This window comes from Artemia franciscana, chromosome 4, assembly GCF_032884065.1.
Source record: "Artemia franciscana chromosome 4, ASM3288406v1, whole genome shotgun sequence".
Lineage (NCBI taxonomy): Eukaryota > Metazoa > Arthropoda > Branchiopoda > Anostraca > Artemiidae > Artemia > Artemia franciscana.
In genome coordinates, this window is record NC_088866.1 from 29,371,648 (window position 1) to 29,392,769 (window position 21,122).

At 34.9% G+C, this 21,122-nt stretch overlaps 1 protein-coding gene across 4 annotated transcripts in view; it reads left to right on the forward strand.

Annotated features, from left to right (window-relative positions):
• The window catches only part of LOC136026265 (multiple PDZ domain protein-like), a 448,978-nt gene that overhangs the window by 214,464 nt on the left and 213,392 nt on the right, over positions 1-21,122 (forward strand). For all 4 annotated transcript variants that reach the window (XM_065702652.1, XM_065702654.1, XM_065702653.1 and 1 more), the window contains exons 18-19: positions 417-578; positions 13,445-13,567. In XM_065702652.1, coding sequence (XP_065558724.1) covers positions 417-578; positions 13,445-13,567 — 285 coding nt within the window. The remainder of the gene's footprint in view (positions 1-416; positions 579-13,444; positions 13,568-21,122) is intronic.

The following is a 21,122-nucleotide window of genomic DNA, read 5'->3' on the forward strand; positions in this document are numbered from 1 at the left end:
GTTTTATAAACCTTAAATCATATTCTTCATCCATCAATGAATAAGATACGGATTTCAGTTTAATGTTCCTGATTTCAATTTAAAAGTTTTGTAACGCTAAAGTTTTAATACATTAATTCTATGCTCAATATTTTTTATGCTAATTTTATACTTGATTACATGATTTTAGTATTTATGCTTTTTGATACATCATTATTTAAATGCATTTGGATAAAAAATTTCTTTCTGGACGGATTTATTTCGATACTGTATAGAAATTAATAGTGCTCGATTTCAACTTACAGGAATCAACTCAAATATCAAATCCTGAAAATCTCTGAGAGCTCTATTCCCCTAGCTCAACTACTTATCTTCAAAATATTAGGAAATGTTTGTCAGGAAAGTGATCTTCTATCCTAATACACTTTTTTGTTAAGGATCCAATGAATCCTAATGAAACAGTTATTGTCATAAGAAGTCTTGTTCCTGGAGGTGTTGCTCAACTCGATGGTCGTTTAATCCCTGGAGATCGGCTTCTATTCGTGAACGATGTCAAATTGGAGAATGCTTCTTTAGAAACAGCTGTGCAGGCCTTGAAGGTAATACTACGAACCTACAAACAGGAAAAATCTACAAACAAGATATTATGAATTCTCTTTATTTTTTGTTCCCTTCCATATCTTTGTCTGACTCATCTCCCCTCTCTTTCTCTTTCTCTTTCTCTCTCTCTCTCTCTCTCTCTCTCTTCTCTCTCTCTCTCTCTCTCTCTCTCTTCTCCCTCTCTCTCTCTCTCTCTCTCTCTCTCTCTCACCTCTCTCTCTCTCTCTCTCTCTCTCTCTCTCTCCTCTCTCTCTCTCTCTCTCTCTCTCTCTCTCTCTCTCTCTCTCTCTCTCTCTCTCTCTCTCTCTCTCTCTCTCTCTCTCTCTCTCTCTCTCTCTCTCTCTCTCTCTCTCTCTCTCTCTCTCTGTCCATCTGTCTTCGCTATCAATTTCATTTAATTCTAGTTTTCCCATCAGATCCAGAGTTTAACTTATTTTACTCTTTAAGCCATTCCCACTCCGATTCCAATGCTGAAAATACTTTTAGGGTAATTGGAGGGGGGAGGGATTTCCTTCTAGATTTTTGAAAACTCCTGTTTTGGCTATTGTATTGAGAAATACCTTTTTTTGGGTACTTTCATTGAAAGAAATGAGAAAAACAACACAATTCCGCTAGGTTTTGAAAAATACGTTTACTCTTCCCTTTATTTTCATGAATTGGAGTCAACAGACCGAATACTTTTGAAAATTTTTGACGGAATATTCGTCTGTTACTGCCTTCAGGGAAAATCCTTTTAAAAAAATCAGTTTGATAAAGCCTATTTAATGAAAAACTTTCTCCTAAGCTGCTATTTTAATTTATACTAGCTTGTAAAATGTATAAAACTTGGAAAATGTACGTATATAGAGGGGGAGAAAGGGGGAGTTGAAACCGTGAGCCCCCACCCACCCACCTAGTCGTGGCATTGCTCTATAATTTTTGTATATTCCGAAAATTTCATCTTCTTGGTGGGATTTTTTTTAGTTTCGCCCCCCCCCAAAAAAAAAAAAACAGCATCCCTCCCTCTCAACTAAAAAATCAATTTGTGTACCTGACTTGGATACAGTCCTTAATCAAGTCTATATGCTTGGACTCACCTTCTTTTTCTCGGGGAAAGGTTAATATTTGCTTGAATTTAAGCATTAGAATCAGTCTCTCATGCAAGGCATGTTCGAATACAAAACATCAGAGTACGTCAATCTTTTTCGTTGCAAGCCATTCTTTACACAAGAAGAAAGGATGTTTCTGATGATTTGTGAGGTTTATTGATATTCCTTACCTCTTGGGCTTGAAGAGATGGGATTATGGTATTTTGTTGATATTGGTCCAGATCTTCCAGAGATTGGGATTAGATACATTTTAATTCAGAACTTCCCTAGGGAGTTTTTTTGTAACACAGTGGAAGATTGCCTCCCTAAAGGATTATTGTAAGCCATTTGCTGTATATATTAAAGTAGCTTCATCAAAAAGAACCAAATGATCTGGATTTTCAAAGATGTGGAAAGCAAGGTTTCGTCATGTATAGCCGTATGGTCTTAGAATGTATTTCTCTCTGCTTAGAGCATGACCAGGTGTTTTTTGCCTCGCCTGACATCTGAATTTCAAATGTTACTTGGAAATTATTTTACCTGTAAGCTCTCCACTTGTTCTATTGCTTGTCAAAAAACAAAATGTTCCCGAGCCCTGGTCTCTCGAACAAAAATGCGCTGAAAATGCAGTTGAAAAATGATTTTAACGTAGCCCTTGCTGAGTACGCAATTGTGAAAATGCGATTGAAAAAAATTATCTGATTTACAGAAATGTACTTAACCGCAAGCGACATATTCGCCTCCCTTTGTCCTTGTAATTGTTTAAAACCAACTTATTTTCATTTTGATGAAGATTATACTACCTATTAACACACATGAAGTGCTTTAACTTATTATCATCATCCACATCTTTCCTCTCTCCTTATGGAGTACCCTCTTTATGGAGAAATTTATTGGTGATGTCCTTGATGGACAGTTTATTTAGAAGTCTTGAGCCGATGAAAGCTCTTTTGTTTGAATGTTTCAATATTGTTTGAGTTTAAGAACGATAGTTAAATTAATAAGTTAACCAAATTAAAAAAAAACTAATTAAACCATGTACATTAAAACCATGGTTTAATCACACTAAACCATGTTAGTGTGATTATTACCTAAAAACAGACAAATAGAGCACCAAGAATAGAAGAATCTAAAATAGATTTATGCTTCGTAATCAACAAGAGGAAATTAATATTTAAAATTCTACCTCTTTGTTTCCACGTCTAAGTCAAACAGTTTTAGGCGTTTACCCCCCCCCCCCCCCGATCGGATAATACCCCCCTGAGGAAAGCACTCCCCGTGGAAAATGCCCCAACACCACCGGTAAATATCCCCCTGGAAAATACCCCCCTGGAAAATACCCCTCCCCCGCCGTGGAAAACAAGGCTTTTCGAATTTGAGAATTTTGTTTGAGTTCTTTTTTTTCATTTTCTCTAGGGGGAGGAATTTTGGTACTTGTGTATTAAACGCCACTCAATCACGTTTAGGATGTGTAACGCTCGAAAACAGACCGGTATCTTCGTTAGTTTCTTCGTTACTTCAGAAACAAATTTGGGCTATATATTTGCACATTAGGGGGGGGAAGTTAAGTATAGTGGGTATGCTTGTAAAATGTGTTAGGCACAATTATTGTCCATATTATGAAGTAAAATTTACTTCTGACTTCAAACTGTCCATATACTTTATCCTCCCTCATTATGTTCAAATATATAGCCCAAATTATATAATTCCCATATGTTCAGTCACTTGTCCTTGTCTTGCCTCACGCTAAGCTGCAAGAAAATACCGAAGAAACAGGTTTTTTCTCCAGTTTTACACAGTGTAAACTTGATTGAGTGGCGTGTAATACCCAAGTACCAAAATTCCTTCCCTCTCCGGAAAAAAACTCAAATAAAATTCTCAAATTGAAAATCCTTGTTTTTCACGGGGAGGTATTTTCCAGGGGGTGGGGGTATTTTCTGCGGGAGGTATTTTACGGGGGAGTAAATGCTGGAAGGGGGGATAAACGCTGGCCACCATGTCAAACACATGAAATAAAAAAATTCAAATTTTAATAAATTGAAAAAAAAGGTAGGCAAGGTTTATCTCGCACAGAAATCAAATGGGTCATAGCTACCAAACAATGAATAACTAAACATTAAATAATCTGATCCCCCCAAATTCAATTATTATTGCTTTATATGGTATTTCAAAACAGAAAAAAACGTTTTGAAAACTTGCGCACCCCAAATTAATATCTCCTTATAATCCGAATAATTTAATCTGCCCGTCTTATAGTTCCAAAATCCCCTGGTCCTTAATAAATTTTCGGCAAACGTTTCTCCATCATATACGCCAAAGAGCCAGAACCTCAATTCCTTCAGTTCTTCGCAAACAACCAAGTGGTTGACAAGATCTTCATCTTTATTCTTACACATTTGATACGCATAAACATCTTACATATTGGATTCACGTCTTTGCAATGACAAATCTTTTCAATGTATATCCTTCTTTCCTCGATTGGAAGAAAATCGAAAGATCCCATTGTCTAGACCTATGAATGAATATAAGATCAAAGAAAACCTAGTTAAGTGTATTTTTAATTATCAACGCTAACGTCATATTCTGATTAAAGGGGGTACTTGATGAAAGTGAAGTAAGTCTTTCATCTTTATTACGAAAGATATCGATTCCAGGAAAGGCCTTATCCTAAATTTGAGTGTAATTTCTTATTTGTAAACTCATTGAATTGAACGAGGTATTAACGTAATATGGAGGTTGAGGAGGACGGTGATATACTAAAATTAGTTTATTGTTTGTCTTCTTGTTTTTTCATCTCGTGCACCTTCAAAGAACCTCTGCGAATTCCTATTTAGAAATGGAAAGATTCATAAGACAACCTCACCTTAGAGCTTAGTTCCTCTTGTGCCACCAGAGGAATCTAGACTTCCAGAAAGAGCCGTTACTTTTCCGTTACTTATGTGCTGCTGAACAGAAATTTTGACACTGGGGTTTGACTATCTCCCGTCTCAGGTCCTATTTGTAAGTTTGACGAAGGGTACTTTTTGATCTATCTCTTCTTCAGGCTTCGTCTGCCACTCAGTACCGTTCTGTGGACCCAAGTCTTCCGTATTTCGGATGGTATGTCCCAAGTAGTGTAATCTTTGTTGATGTATGAATTCTGTCACTAGGAGCTGACGTAATATACAGTAAACTGTCTGGTTGATAATCCTGCGAAGACACTTAATCCCTAAAACACGTAACGTCAATTTAGCTGCTGGCTTACATTCCAACAGTCAAAACCGTACTAAGTTGCCATTCTTAGTCGCCCAGGCTGCCACAGCCAATAGTATGCCCCATGCAGCGCAATCCATGTTGTTGTAAGGAGAGCGATATAGAGCGAATTGTTTGGTCTTAGTGTATTCTCTCCATTTAATACCTAATCTCCTGTTTTATCAGAAATTCTTGAAGGCGTTGTTCCGCTTTTCCTGACGCTGGCTTGGATTTCATCATTCTGAGCCATACGGGAAAGCATACTTTTTTTATTGCTAAACTGACTTTAGTCGATTGCACATCTTTCTTCCTTTTGTCATTATTCCTTCTTTTTCTTCTTTTATTTGACATACTCAGTGATGTAAATTAGTTCTTTTCTATATGGTGTAGCCTCAAAATGAGCAACTGGATATTTTGCTAATCTTCCTCCACATTTTATTTATCGATTAAAATTCATGCCAATCATGAACTCTATGCATTTTAGCCGTAAAATTTGAAAAAAAAAAAAAAAAAATCAAAAATTAGAAAAATCAGCATCTAATGATATACCTAAGCTTGTCCTAGGCTCCTCCGTGTTGCCAAATCTTACTGAACCTGCTTCCTGCTCTTTGGACTATACTTCCAAGAAATAATTGGCGGAGAAAGCCATTTTCGAAAGCAAGGCTCATCTTTTTCTGTCCCTGGTTTATGTCCTCTTTTCTTCGGGCAATACTTGTATAATAGGACTTGCGCTGCAATGGCTTTCCATCTCGAATGCGCTGCGGTTTATCCTGTAATGAATTGTTTATTACTGTTTAATGGACAAAATCAAAACAGAAATGTATAAGTAAGGGGTAAACGTTTTGCTCATGACTGAATAAAATAAGAGAAAAAGAAAGAGAAAAGAAAGAATTAGACCAGACAACTAAAACATACAAGAAAAATTATGTAAAATGATGGCAAATGAAAATGTTACACCCGAATGAATATCAGTAAGATTGTACGCGATTACAGTCAAACCACAGCAATAATAATGTACAGGCCGGACAAAATGATCTTGTCTGATCTGTATCCGAGATTAGCGGAAATATGTCGTCGAACAAAAGTGTTGTTTATAATGAACGCGGAATGGAAAGTGTTTTTGAATTAACTTTTTTAGAAAATTTCAGTTAATTCAATGATTGGAACGAACCAACATGAACGAAGACTCCTACTTTTTTCCAGGATTTTTTTTTCTATTTTGATGATTCTTTTCCAATATAAAGTGTACTGAAAATGTCACTAGCATCAATTCTTGGTTCAACAAGCTGTGTCTTTGTTTTCTCATTGTGTTAAGTAAGGCTAGAAAAAAAAATGCAGACATCTTTGGATATCAAACATAGAAACAAAATGGATAGAATAAGAAATCAATTAATTTCTAATAGAATATGATATTATTTTCGTACAGAAAATAGGAAAATTATTTCTATATACAATTGGAAATGAAGTTTTGTACAACCATAGAATAAAACTAATTCGGACAGCCTTAGAAATAAAAAGTCAGAAAACGTCCAGTTGAATGGAGCAGCATTAAATGTAGTCTTTTTATCTTCTGATGAAATATAGTAATTTTATCTTCTGATTATGTCTTTTGATATCAGATAACCAAAACGAAATGAAAATACTAAAATTTTTGCAAGAAAAACAAATTAAAAATAATAATGTGAGTCTGAATACTCTGGTTTCATCCCCTAGGGGCGCACAATTAGAAATCAAGTTCACCAGGTGGCACGTGCCAACCATGGCGAAATTACGCCAAGAGTGGCGGAACTTGTAACAAGTTTGGTGGAACCGTGTGGCACTCTTGACATTCTAAGAGGCACACCAGTTGGCCGAAAGTGGGCGTCCCCTATTCACACCTGGAAGCCTTTATTTTGATTATTCTTATCTCAATCATTTTTCTAATTTTTCAAGGGCTTACTTTGCTTTTGCCGAAGGAATATCAAAGTTGTAATTGGGATTCTTTGAAATACAAGTCCAATTAATAGTTGTTTAGAATTTTTTTTCGTTCTTTTTTTTTTTTTTTTTTCATATACTTCTGAAGGCCTTGCCATTCAATCTAATAAGCACGATATGCTCAAACTTGAAGCCTTTATAATTCCTATTATTTCAGTTGTTTTTTTTTAAGTTTTTGAAGGGCTTATTTTGCTTTGGGCCTAAGAAAAACTTAAAACTGTAATTGGGATTCTTTAAAATACAAGTCCATTTAATTGCTGTTTATGATTTTCCTTTTTTTATTTCCCAAGTAAAAAAAAATCTAATAAACACGATATCTATTTCCATTTCAGTCTGAGAGGTTGTCAATGATCATTATAATTGGAAATATTATCCGCGATTCACACGGATCAAACCGATCTGAAACGTAAAAAAATCCCACGCACTGCCCGTGAAGCAATTTTTGGTAAATGTTCATTCTAGACTGATTAACTACTAGAACAGAAAAAGACTTTATTAGATTTAGCAGAAAGCAAAAAAAAACATTGAAAAAGTCAAACGCTATTTTAAGTGGTGTTAATTGTCTGTTCTTTTTTTTATTCTTTCGAGTCATGATATCTTTTCACAAATATAGTTATGTTTAAAAAAAGTATAAGAAAGCTGATAAATTTATAAAATTTCCAAAAAATTAGCTTTTAGCCAAGTGATCATTACTAAAATGCACTAATTTTGAAAGTGCAAGCATTTCGTTAAAACAAAATTTTCAACGTACCCGTATTCTAATTATTGTTAAGCGTCGCTTAAGTGGCGCATGGGAATATAATGTGCGATAACTTTTCCCATAAAAAATATCATGTCTTATGAAATTTCTTTTTTTTTTTTTATCTCCTTACAATGAAGGCCAGAAACCGTGTTTTTTAACGGCTCAGTTAAATATCAAAAATATTCAGATACGAAATAATAATAATAATTGTTTTTATTATCCACCAGAAAACTAAAAAATTTACACTGTGGAGCACATAGAAAAAGATAAAGAAATAACATAACGATCACGCTAACCTAGATTTACACAACAATTCGCACAATTGCACAGACAAAACTGTGATTCGGATCAAGCGAATTACAAAAAGTTACAAACCGTATCGATGCAGAGAAATTAAGGTCTCCCGATAACGATTTGATTGCGTACCTAAATTGGAACTCTTAGTAAAAACTTCGCGTATTTAAAAAAAAAAACACTACATTATTTTTTTTTTTTTATCCGTCTCGATAAACAGCCTCCAGAAACGCGCTTTTGTCCAAAATGTCTAAAAAGAATCATCCAAAAAAAAGGTATTGTCCAAAAAGACAATACGTGTAGGATAACAAACGCATTATAAACTCTGGTCGACAGAGCACGGCTGTAGAGAGCCTTAGCTCATATAGGCGCTCCACGAGTATTTCTTATGTTCGAATTAAAGTGTTCGTTATACGAATACTTTTTAAATCTTTTGAAATCGGCCAACCTATACAGCGCATAGTATTCACAAAATCACTAACATTAATACCTATCGCATAACTTTGTGGCTGATAATCTTAAATATTAAATATGTAATCGTAATGTTAGATATTTAAAAAAAATTAAAGGTGTTTAATATTTAACTGGGTCGATTAACAGTCTTGACTTACAAACCTGCGACAACAGTGAATGAAGACAAAAAATAGGTGATGTAACTGAAGTTGATAGCTCTTCATTGAAACGGTTATATCTTGTTGAATGTTTCATCGCAAATTTGTTCTTATACACATACCAAACTACGCACAAACGTAGACATTCGCAAGGAACACTGGCAAAACGCATTATACACTACGCAAACACTAGAAATTCAAATAAGAAAAATAGAGAACAATAATTTGAATACAGTGACAATTTAGAGTTAGCTATTCTCCAAAATCACTCCAGATAGAACTTCTTAGCCTACACCTTGAAACTGAAAAACTAGGCTTTTTACTTAATTAGGAAGCGTGGTCCAAACATGAAGACCATACTTGTGAATGACAAACCATTCTCGAATATTATATTCATGATTTATATTATTCGCATTTCTTGTAGTATTTTTATGAGTAAAAAGCCATATAAATAAAAAGATTTTCAAAAGTGGGAGTCTCAAATCTTGCAAATCCATCTCTCAAATCAATTTGCAGAGAGAGAGAGAGAGACAGAGAGAGAGAGAGAGAGAGAGAGAGAGAGAGAGAGAGAGAGAGAGAGAGAGAGAGAGAGAGAGAGAGAGAGAGAGAGAGAGAGAGAGAGAGAGAGAGAGAGAGAATAATTTCTCATTGGACTCATACCGAACTACTCAAACGCTATAAATTCAGTTAACAAAACAAATAGATTTGTAATATAATTCGTTTTCAGTAAAGCGCCAATGACGCAGTAAATTTTAGACTTTCACAGTGAAAGTAGGAGCCAAAACCCAAACTCTTGTTTGTAGTGAATTTTGTTCATTTCTCAAGCTTGATTTGCATATTCAATTTAGGTTTCATTTGTTTTAAGATTTATTTATTCATTTATATTTGTACCTATTGTATTTTGTTTGCTATGAATGTTTGTATGTTTGTATGCTTAATTTCTGTTCGTTTGGGTTTTATTTATTCTTTAATATTAATCTCTTGTAGTTTATTCATTTATATTAGTACCTGTTGTATGCTTTTTTTGCCATGATTGGTTATTTAATTTCTTTTCGTTTTGGGTTTCATTTGTTCTTAAATAGCAACTTCCTGTCGTTTCTAGTTTGAATTTTAACAGGTATTTGTATCTACTGATCTTGAGTTTAGTATGGCCTTTACTTTTCTTTGTAAAACTTCTTTTTCGGAAAATTTTAAGTTAATTTTTGTTCGTTTTTAGAAAACGCCTTTATTTCAAAATGAATTTTTTTTTAACATTGAACTTCTATCAAAGTTACAAAACTAGTATCATAGTACCAAATTAAACAAAACATCTAGGTACAAAAGGTATCAAAGTAAACAAAGTATCAACGTAACAATAAGCAAGATCCGTCACTCAGGGCCATTTCCTCGGGGCAGGAGGGGGGGGGGGTCTAAACCCGGAAGCATATCCATTTTGCCTTTGAACTATTTTGAGCGAAATGGCTATCTCAAAATTTTGAACGGATGCCCTTTGGGAAAGTGGGTCGTAAAATAATTGCCCATTAATTACTTTTGATTCTTTAAAAAAAAGTTTCAATTTCCGATAAGATGAGCCCTCTCGAAAGTTAATACGACCACCCCATCCGCAAAAACTTATATTCTAATAATGAGAAACTTACATAAGTTACAATCCTTTCCCTGGAGTCTATGGAGGATTTCTCAACCCCTAAGTTTAGTAATTTGAATTAAGGACTATTTGGAACAAAATCGCTATTTGAAAAAAAATTTTAAGATATATTCGGGTTGAAAAGGCACAAGTGTAGGGGCCTGTTCCCTTTTTATCTTTTTTATTCTTTAAAAGAGCACAATAAATGTCAATTTCCGATCAAATGAACTTCCTCCAAAGTATATACAACCACATTTTCCATAGAAGCTTTATATGTTAACAAATGGCTGCTAGTCTAACTTACAGCCCTTTCCCCCGCTATTTGAAATTCGGACAGTTTTGATCAAAAGGGCTAATTCAAAATTTTGATCAAAAAATATTTAGAAAAAAAGGTTGCGTACCGTCTGATTACTCTTGACATTTAACTTACAGCCCTTTCCCCGGGGCTGTTTGGAGGTTGGGGTTCAAACCCGAAACCATAACTATTTGACATTCGGACGATCTTGAACAAAAGGGCTAATTCAAAATTCTGATCAAAAAATCTTTAGAAAAAAAAGGTTGCCTACCGTCTGATTACTCTTGACATTTAGAAATGGAGCTAAAACTTTCAATTTGTATCGAATGAGGCTTTTCCGAAGTCTATACGATTATCCCTTCGATAAAGACCTTCCATTTGAACAATGGACAGATTGTAAAACTAACAGCTCCTGGCCTTGGGGAAGTGGGAGATTTTGTCAACCCCAAGGAATAATTATTTTGATTACTTCACCTCTTGACTATTTTGGACATAATGATCATTATAAAATTTTGATTGAATGTGTTTGGGGAAAACAGTTTGTCGAAAGGGGGTGTGGGGCTTGATATTCTCCTATCACGTAAACTATTTTGAACAAAATGGCTATCTCAAAATATTAATCAGATGCAAATATTGAAAGATGAAAAAGGGGCCTTGGGGGGCTAGTTGCCCTTTTATCACTTTTGAATCTTAAAAAAAAACACTACAAATTCCACTGCAAAATCGAATCATCCCCCTCCGAAGTTTATACTATCATCCCTTCCACAAAAACCTCATATGCCCGCCGGACGTAATTTACAACACTTGTGCCCAGGTTTTGTTGGGTTGTGTTATCCCTGGAATCTTTGTTATATGACCTTTGGTCTATTTTGGACTAAATGGCCATATAAAAAATTCAGTCGGATGTATTTGGGGAAACGAGGGTCGGTGGGGGGGGGGGCTAGTTAAAATCGGATCACTTTTGACTGTTGAAAAGGGAATTAGAACTTTCAGTTTCTAATCATTTGAGTCTCTTCCGAGGTTTATACGACCACCTCTTCCATAAAAACCTTATATGCCCCCAGGGCATAAGTCACAACACTTCCCCCGAGCTCTAGGGGGGTATATTGACTCCGAAGTCTTAGTTATCGTACCGTTGGACAATTTCAAACAACCTGACAATTTCAAAATTTTGATCAGATGCATTTGCGTAAAAGAGAGTGTGAAGGGGGGATCCCCTCCGACCCCTTTTGACTCACCAAAAGTTAACTGTAACTTTCAATTTCTAATTAATGAGCCACCTCTGAAGTTTGTACGCCCCCCCCCTTACATAAAAATCTTATATGCCCTTGGGGCATAGCTTGAAACACTGCCTCCGGGCTCTGAGGGTTTTATGAATTTTCCTATTTGATTTCTTAACTATTTTTAGAGAAATGGTTATCTCAAATCTTTTAGTGGGTTGGTTTGGGGGAAAAAGAGCGTGCGGTGCTAGTTGCCCTTCGATCTCTTTTGATTCTTTAAAAGCGAACTAGAATTTTCAATTTCCAATCAAATGAGCCCTGTCTAATGTTTGTACGAGCATCCATTCTATAATAACCATATATGCCCCCAGGGCATAACTTAAAACATCTCCCCCTTGGTCCTTGGGTGTCGCGTCGACCTTGGAGTTTCTATTATCTGAGGTTTGAACTATTTTTAACAAAATGGCTATTATTCAAATCCCCTAGTTCAAAATCCCTACCCCCCTCCTCTGAAATGTTTGTCCGACTCGTGAAAACATAACAAAAATCAATATAAACACATTTTTGTTGCATTTTTAAAAGTTTTTTGTACCCCTTCCCTCCATTCCCCTGAAAAAAATTCAAAGTAGTTTCGACATTTGGAGTTAAATAGCCGTTGGGATTCGTTTTGATTAAGATACATGCTTTTTATCGTAGGTCTGAAAATATTCTCTATGCATGACCTTTTCTTCGGTTTTCCTGAATTTAAACAGTGTTTAAGGTTTGAATCCTTTTTTTGGTTTTTTGCGATTCTTTTGCTTATCCAGTTTCTGTTCGTCGAGACAAGATGGGGCTTTATCCCTTTGTATTTTTGATGTTTTTGGTGGAGGATTTGTGGTTGCTATCCACAACCCTTATCTCTCGGGGACGAGATATGTCTTTTATTGCATATGCTAATGATAAAATTCTATTAAGTCGTACCATAAATGGTAATGATAGGGGTATTTCATTCCTGGTTTCTGATTCTGTTTTTATCTGAGTTTACGTTATAGTGATTCAGCTTGATATTTGAATCCGATGCTAATTGTAAATATTTAAGAAAAGATTAGAAAGGTATCTGGTTAAATAATAAGCCTACATTGTATCTATCGTCATGATATTTTAGGTTATCTTTTTTACACAATTGCCATCTAGCATGTTCTAATGTTCTTCCCTTATTTTTTAAAATTTTAAGATTTTTTATTTTTATCAATTCTTGTTTTCTATTGTAAAGTTTTATTTGGTTTCAAGGCCGTATTCAGGGGGGGTTAAGGGGTTTGAACCCCCCCCCCCCTATGAAATATTTGTCTGACTCGTGAAAACGTAATAGAAATGCTTATAAACACATTTTTGATGTGTTTTTTAAAGTTTTTTACCCTAAAAAAAAATCCTGAATACGGCCCTGCTTTTTTTTTTTTTTTTTTTTTTTTTTTTTTAGCAACTCCAATTTAGGGTCGACATTTAAAGTTAAATAGCCGTTGAAATTCGCTATAATTAAGATAGATACTTTTTATCGTAAACCTGAAAATATTTTCTATACATGACATTTTCTTTGGTTCTCCAGAATTTAAATAGTGTTTGAGGTTTGAGTTTTTTTATTTACGTATTTTGTTTCAGTTATGCTTTTAAATCTATTGTAAATCATTTATTTGTTTCATTTGTTGGACTATTTTTGCAACTTCATTTATGAATTGTATATACTCCATGGTTTTGGGGGAAATAAATAGATAGATATATTTATTTAATTTTTATACTGAGCTAAATAATGTATCTTCTTTTTTTTATCTAGGGGGCCCCGAGAGGCATGGTTAGACTTGGTGTAGCCAAACCATTGCCTTCATCAGCCGAGATGCCATCCATTCCGACTGTGCCGCCGCCCCCTTCGTCCCTGCCATCAACTTTGCCATCGCAGGTAAGCAACAACAATGATATTTTCTCACCCCCTTGGGTGGATTCATGTTGGGAAAGTGGTACCATTTTGAATACAGAAATATTTGTTGATCCTTTTAGTAATCCACATTGGACGACAGAGGGAGGAAAGTCGATTGTCAAAAGATTTTCCCCTTTGCAAGATATTAAAGAGGAGGGGTTTAATATTTCAGTTGGTTCTGATGATGGAAGCTTGAATAGTGTTTTTAAAGTTGCTCCAGTGACTCACCATGGGAGCTTCATTACTCATAGTGGTGAAAGTCCGCAAAAACCAGCAAGAAGACGTAAATCAAAAAAAGCAAAAGATGTGACACGAAAAGTTGATATCCAGATTACTGGTGACGATGAACACTCTGGTGATGGTGCTCAAACCTTTTCGTTGAGTAACAATCTTGATCAGTATATGACACCGCCCATTCTGTCAGGTGATGACGGTGGTAGCTGTTTAATTTCATCAGAGAATAATACAAATTTATCACAGAGCACTAAGCTCAGCGCTCTATCACAAGAAACAAATTTATCACATTCACAGATCACTAGGAGCCTTAAGCACTGCACTTTTACTAATGATGGTTTAACTTTTCAACCTGTAATAGAATGTAAACCTAAAATGTGTACATGTGTTAAGGAAAATGATGGCTGTGCCATCTCAGTTGTACCAAAGGATTATGAGAGTGTTCAAAATAATTTTAACGATGACGGAATTGTATCAGACTATTCAATGAAAATCATGGAGCCTCCTGCAGAATTTTGCTCTTCTGTTGAGAAGAAAAGACCTCCTGTCCCACCTAAGCCACGATTTAAAATAAGAAATGAAGTCCCTAATAATATTGTCCTTCAACACGAGTTTAAATCTGATACTTCCTTCATGGGTTCATTGCTCTCCGATGCTATCGATGAAACAATTTCTAACAGCTCAAAATCAGAGCATCGCTTAGCTAACTTTCCAAACTCAATCCTTAATACTAAAACTGAAATCCCTGATAACTCGTTTGATCAACATAAACGCCATCCTGGCATATCTTTGCTGGACCCAGATTTGCCATCGCCTGCTGCTGAAACAATAGCAAGTAAATCTAACAGTCTAGTTGATACGAAGCCAGAAAAAGATGCGACCACACTGCCTAAACCAAGCCTTGAAATAAAAAGTGAAATGCCCAAAAATATATTTCATCAACGTGACAAACTATCGTTTATGGATTCAATCTTATCGCTCCCTGATTTCGAAACAATTCCAAACAGAACTAGCAGACTTTTGGATACAAAATCTGAAAAAGGCCTGACTATTTCATTTAAACCGGACCTTAAAATAAATAATGAAAAATATAGAAATATTGCTGATGAATTGGAAGTATTATCGCTAATGAATTCAGATTTGTCTTCATCTGCTTCTGAAACAAGTTCCAAGACAACGAAAAGCCTTATGGATAAAAAATCTGAAAATGATGTACCGGTCTCACCGAAACCCCGCCTTAACATAAATACTGAAGTACACAAAAACTTCTTTGATTCTTTTGAAGAAAAGTCGCTAATGGATTCAATTTTGTTGGTGACTGCTTATGAGACAAGTTCAAACAAACTGCAAAGTCCTTTGGATACAAAATCCGAAAAAGAATCCCCATCGGCTACGTCATCTCCAGATATTAAAGCTTTAAAGAACAGTATGAATCTTCCTCTCACTGCAAGCCATTCAGGATTAATAGCTTCTTTGTCGGATAGAAAAGTAATTTCTTCTTTGATTCGCGTCAATGAAGTTACATCACCTACCAAAATGAAAAGAAATATGTTGCCTCTTTCAATAGGGACTAATTCTCAATCACCAGGATTTGGTCCTGCTATCTCTTCCCTAACAACTGTCAAGGACTCGACTAATGACATAGCTCTTGAACAACAGGTAGATAGTCTATTTAAAGCTATTGAATTTAAAAACAGTTCTCACTTTGTTAAGCCAAAACAGGTAGCTTACAATAAAGAAGAAGCAGTGAATGACAACGTTTTGTTGAAAGAGGATAACTCTGGAAAGCAAGGACTTGTTAAGAAGTTTGCTACTTCGCTCGTATTAATCGATAAACAATTTGATTTTGCTCGTGGTTTAACTTCTAATTTAGGATGCTGCCAAGTAAATACGAGGTCTAAAGATGTTGCTCATCATGCCGGGATACTAGAGTCAAAGCCGCTCCCTCAGAATCTTGACCTAACGAAAGATAAAAATTTTCAAATAGGGTGTAACCCTGTTAAACAAAGCAGTCCAAATTTATCGCTCAAGAAAAATACCTCTTTGAATTTACATGAATTCAAAGATGTTGATAAAGAAGTTGGACTTCCAAGATTAAAGGACTTGAGCTTAGTTTCTTCTGACTCACCTGTTATTACAAGAACCGTATCTGAAAAAGTTGAGACGCGAAGGAGGGAAGTTTCAAAGGAAGAAATTCATATCAATATGGCAAAAACATTCTTGGATGAAGATCTTTGTGCTGAAAAGCGTTCACTAATTACATCAATATCATCTCCTAATAAAAATGATGTTCAATCATCACTTATCAACTTTGGGAATAAGAATAATCGAAATATATATTCCGCTGTAAGTCCAAGACCCTTCATTCCGTATTCTGCGCCTAGTCGGACGACTTTAATCATAAAATCTGATGGTAAATATGAAGTGGAGAAGGAAGGAGCTCATTTGGATTTTCCATTAGTACCCTCTCGTCAAAAAAGCAAAAGACTCAGTCAAAACTGAGAAGAGGCCAACTAGAGCCTGCATAACTCTCTTTTAGAAGAGGTGGATTATGACTTTCTATTACCACTATCTCTAAAACAGAGAAAGGGCTTTCTAAAAACTTGAGTATAATTTACTGTGTGACGTTTCAGCTTGCTTGCCATTTCAATTGGTGTTTTTCTCTATTCTTCATACTTTTGTGTAAGGATCCCTTGACCATTAGTTTTTAGATCTTCACATTCTATTTTGTTTTATTGTAATTTCATAAATTTTTCCATTTTTCTTATTATTCAAAAGGCTTTCTTAACTGATTTTAAACATTACCCCTTATGATTCCTCCATAAACCTAAAAATTGGCTCGAACTGTTTGATTGCGTGTTGTTTTAACTTGTCATCTTTGACTGATTTTTTTTTCTTTTTCGTTTTTCTCTTCAAGGATCTCTTATATACTAATTCTTGGATTTGTCCATTTTAATGTGATTTAATTTAAGTTCTTTCCAATTTTGCTCTCTTTCTTTTTTGTTATTATCTGGAAATATTATGTTCACTGATTTTAAACATCCTTCCTTTTAAATCCTTAATAAATTCCCTGCCCCTTCCCCATAAGGTGCCAGAAATTTGACAAAGTGCATTATTTGATACATTGCGAAAAAATACGGAGTTTTCTGGAAAATAGTTTTTGCTCTAAGCGTGGCCCCCTACCCCTCCCCCAAAAGATAAAGTGTTTGTTTTTGTCTGTGCGGTAGCCAGCTCTTGACAAAACGGAATTGGATAAGTGCACACATTATTACAAAAAAAAGGAAAAAAGTGTACAGAATTCCAGTGAAACTGAAAGACTATATTTTTGGTTCAATTATTTATTTAAATTACTAAATTATTTTATTAAATTATTTAAATTATTTAGTTAAGATTAAAATAATTTTTCGTATTTAATCAAATCGTCTTTAACCGGCACCAAAATTTTTGTAACCCCTCCCCCCCCCAAAAAAAAATCATCTATATTGGAATAAAAACGTAAAAATTGTGATCCGCATTTCAAAAAAGCTTCAGAAAACAGAAGTATCTATTCCAGGTATAATCTAATTTAATTTTTGTATTTTGTTATGGCTTGAGGCAGTATGGCCAGATGACGTATATTTGCTCCATTTAGGTGTTTGTGGTGTCTTTTCTACGTTGAATTCTTCAAATTACCACATTTTTCATAGCCATTCTTTTGGGAACAACCAAACCTTTTGACCATTTTACTAAAAAACGGCGATTTTAGTGCACGTATCTGATCATCCTTCTGGGGCTAAAATAAATGGGCTGGGAAGAGGGTATAAGGAAGGATTGAAAGGAAATTTGAAATTCATGGGAGGGGGGTAGAGAGTGAAGTTTTAAAAATGGGGTGGAAGAGTAGCGTCTGCAGCTATTTGGGCCTTATAGGGATCTGTAACTATAATTTTATCTTTGTGATTAAGCCTGTATACTTTTATGACCTCTATGTTGTTATTACCTTTGAAATTTTTCAAACTTTAAAAAGTTTATAGAACCTTGTAAGTACAGTTAATGTTTATGAAACATACTTGGAAAAAGGTATTGTTTATTTGATATATCCATCGGTCGCCCTCCTTCCCAAAATTCTGTATTTGTCCCTTATCCTTTTATAAAGTCTACTTAATTATTCAAGATGCCTGACATTTCTGAGTTTAGACATTTCTTACAATTATAAAATAGAATCAGGAGAGGTACTGTAGCATCTGCAAAATTTAGTCCATATTATCTAGTTAAAACTTAGAGAGACAACTTTATTGGAAAACTTTTCAATCTATTTACGTGAAACTGTGGAACTGCATCTTTCAGTCTAGCCTTTTTTGTTTGGTTGGCAAAATGCATAAACTGTATATTGAATTGTTAGATTGTAATTTTTTAGCGAAATAAAAAATGATTGGTGTTTTTCAGTAAACCAAGTGACTTACGTGGGGGGGGGGATAAAATATTCTTCCCTTTTCCAACTGCCGACAAATTTATCCAAATAAATAATGCAATTTTAATGTAGAAGTTTTCCCCTCCAATAGGTATTACCTAGTGTCTTCTCGCCTAACAGGAAGTAGAAGTTCCTTAAGTAGGTGGACCCTTGTTATTTAAGCCAATAGACTTACGTGAGAAGGATAATGAGTATGTCGTTCTGTACCAAGACTGCTAAAAAAAATTCAACCCTGATCCTTGAAAATCGATTGTTGTTGTTTAACCCTCGATTAGATATTCCCTTAAATGTTTATAATTCCCTCAAGTAGGTAGACCGTTGTCAACCTAGCCAAGCATCTTGCGCCAAGAAGATAAACACTGGACACTTTATCAAACTACTGAAAAACTCACCGTATAAACCATGAAAATATAGTGCTAATTAATCCACCCTCCCCTCTGGAATGCAGAGGATAGTCCCTCAAAGTGGTTTAAGTCCTTTGAAAAGGTAGAACCCAGTTAAGTAAGCCGAGTCACATGCCCAGGGAAGATAAGAAATATGTTTTTTCATCCTTAGACTTGCCCAACTAAGCGAGGAAATCCAATGTTGTTACTTCTCCCTTCCCGTTGAATTGATTGGATAGTCCCTCAATTAGGCCTAAGTTTTTCGAATAGGTAGAGCCTTGTTGCTTAAGCCAAAACACTTACACAGGAGGACAAAGAATATGTTACTTGATCCTTAGACTTGTCCAAGAACCAAGAAATCCAATGTTGTTACTTCCCCCTCCCCGTCGAATCGATCGAATAATCCCTCAAATAGGCCTAAGTTCTTCGAATAGGTATAGCCTTGTCGCTTAAGCCAAAACACTTACACAGGGAGGACAAAGAATATATTACTTGATCCTTAACTTATCGAACTAAACCAGGAAATCCAATGTTGCTAATATCCTGTTGGAAAAGATCGGTTATTCCATCAAATAGGTTGAAGTCATTCGGATAAATAGAACCTTTTTAGTTAAGCCATAGTTTCATTTCGTAGCTTAACTGTTTTTTTTTAAGATGTAGCTGAACATATTCCATTCTTAGCATCACTTCTCTTTCCGAAAGCCTTCATTCTATTTTTTGAAAACTGTCGAACGGCCATTATTCATTTGGCTTTATAAAATAATTCGGTAGTTTTCAAAAATTTCTGTTATCATTTGCTGTTTTTACTGGTCGATACTTGACTCCTTTGAATAGGCTTAGAATTGGTAGCTGAGATTTATTAGCAGAGGCACTGCAATGGGGGGGAATTCAAGAAGGGAGGGTGATTTGAAAAACGGCAATAAGGGTATAAGTGTGTGATGATTATAGGAAGGATTGATCAACTGGGGCTTATCCAGATGTTTGAACTGAGGGGGGGGGAGGGAGGGACTAAAACCAAAAATTTCTCTCGAGACTATTTTTAAATATATAGTGTAAAGGGTCAGAAGTATATCAGCAATTGCAGGAAAAACGTAATCTTGTATTGTACTCGTTTTCTATATTTGATTTGTTTAAACATACATACCAAATTCTCAATTTTGAACATTACTGTGTCAAAAATCTAAATTATCCAGATTTATTTAATAAGACGAGAGCCCTATGGAGGGGATTATATACCTAGTCACTCCTTCTGTATATCCTCCCCCCCCCCTGACACTAACAATTGCTTTAGCGTAATTTTTATTTTTCGTTTTTCTTCTATTTCTCTCTCAGTTTTCTAAGTAAAAAAAAAAAAAAAAAAAAAAAATGTATTTTGAAAGCTCAAAGAATTTAAATTGTCAATATAAATACCATTAGTCAGTGGTTATAAGTTTAGTTATTTCCAAGTTCCTGAAACAGATTTAAAAAAAACAAACATCATCTTCTTTTTTTCCTTTTTATGTCCTTAATCTTTTCGTTAGCAATTTCATTTCGAGTAAGTCATTCCTTATGCTTTATTTCAAATAGGATGCTATTTTCTGTAAGCCTTTCAAAACTATAAGCTTTATGTTCTTTGAAAAAGGCTTTTTATAAAATTTAAAAGCTCAATAGTGGCATAGTTTCCAATATGTCCCCCAATTCAAATGGAAACAGTATGCGTTCTCCACGGAGCGCCTACTCCATTTAATTGAAGTACTAGGGACAGTGAAAATGCAATTCCATTGTTTGAGATGATTAAACGGAAATTATTACAATCATATATGTCTTGAAACAATAGAAAAAAACTTGAATTTATTGGAAAGAACGTATATACGCAGTGATACACTTTTTGGTAATAGTGGGTGGTAAAAAAGGAAAAAAAATAACCTGAGTGACAACCCAGCTAAAAAAAAAAGAAGCAAAAAACGTATGGCACCTAACAAATTAATAAACTATAGCTTCCGTAGATTTCGTTGGGATCAACTGGTGTTAATGTTTGGGTTTTTATTGACGAATAGAGTTATCATATTTGACAAGTTAGTTTTGCTCAGTTGTTTTAATAGTTTAATGTGGTAACACTGACGAAAGTCTGGCATTGCACTGAAAGCTTCATAATTTTAATACAATCACAAGAAATTACGGTTTCATATGTGAATAGACTTGAGACGAGTCCACAGACAATGTAAAGTCTGTATTTAGATGTTATTGGTACTTTGAATTGTTTGTAAACTTTTAACTACACAAAATTTTCCCTATTTTCTGGACTGTGCCTCCTATTAAGCACACATTTTATTAAGTAACAAATGTATCTTAGTTTTTTCCTCATGACATTTCTTGGACCTCTTAATTTATCTTTCCTCTTTAATGGGCATTACATAACATGTCTAGAATGCTACATGGCTCTTGTATTTTGACTTTTCTGGCCCTGACATAAGAAAAAGTGTAAAATGCCTAA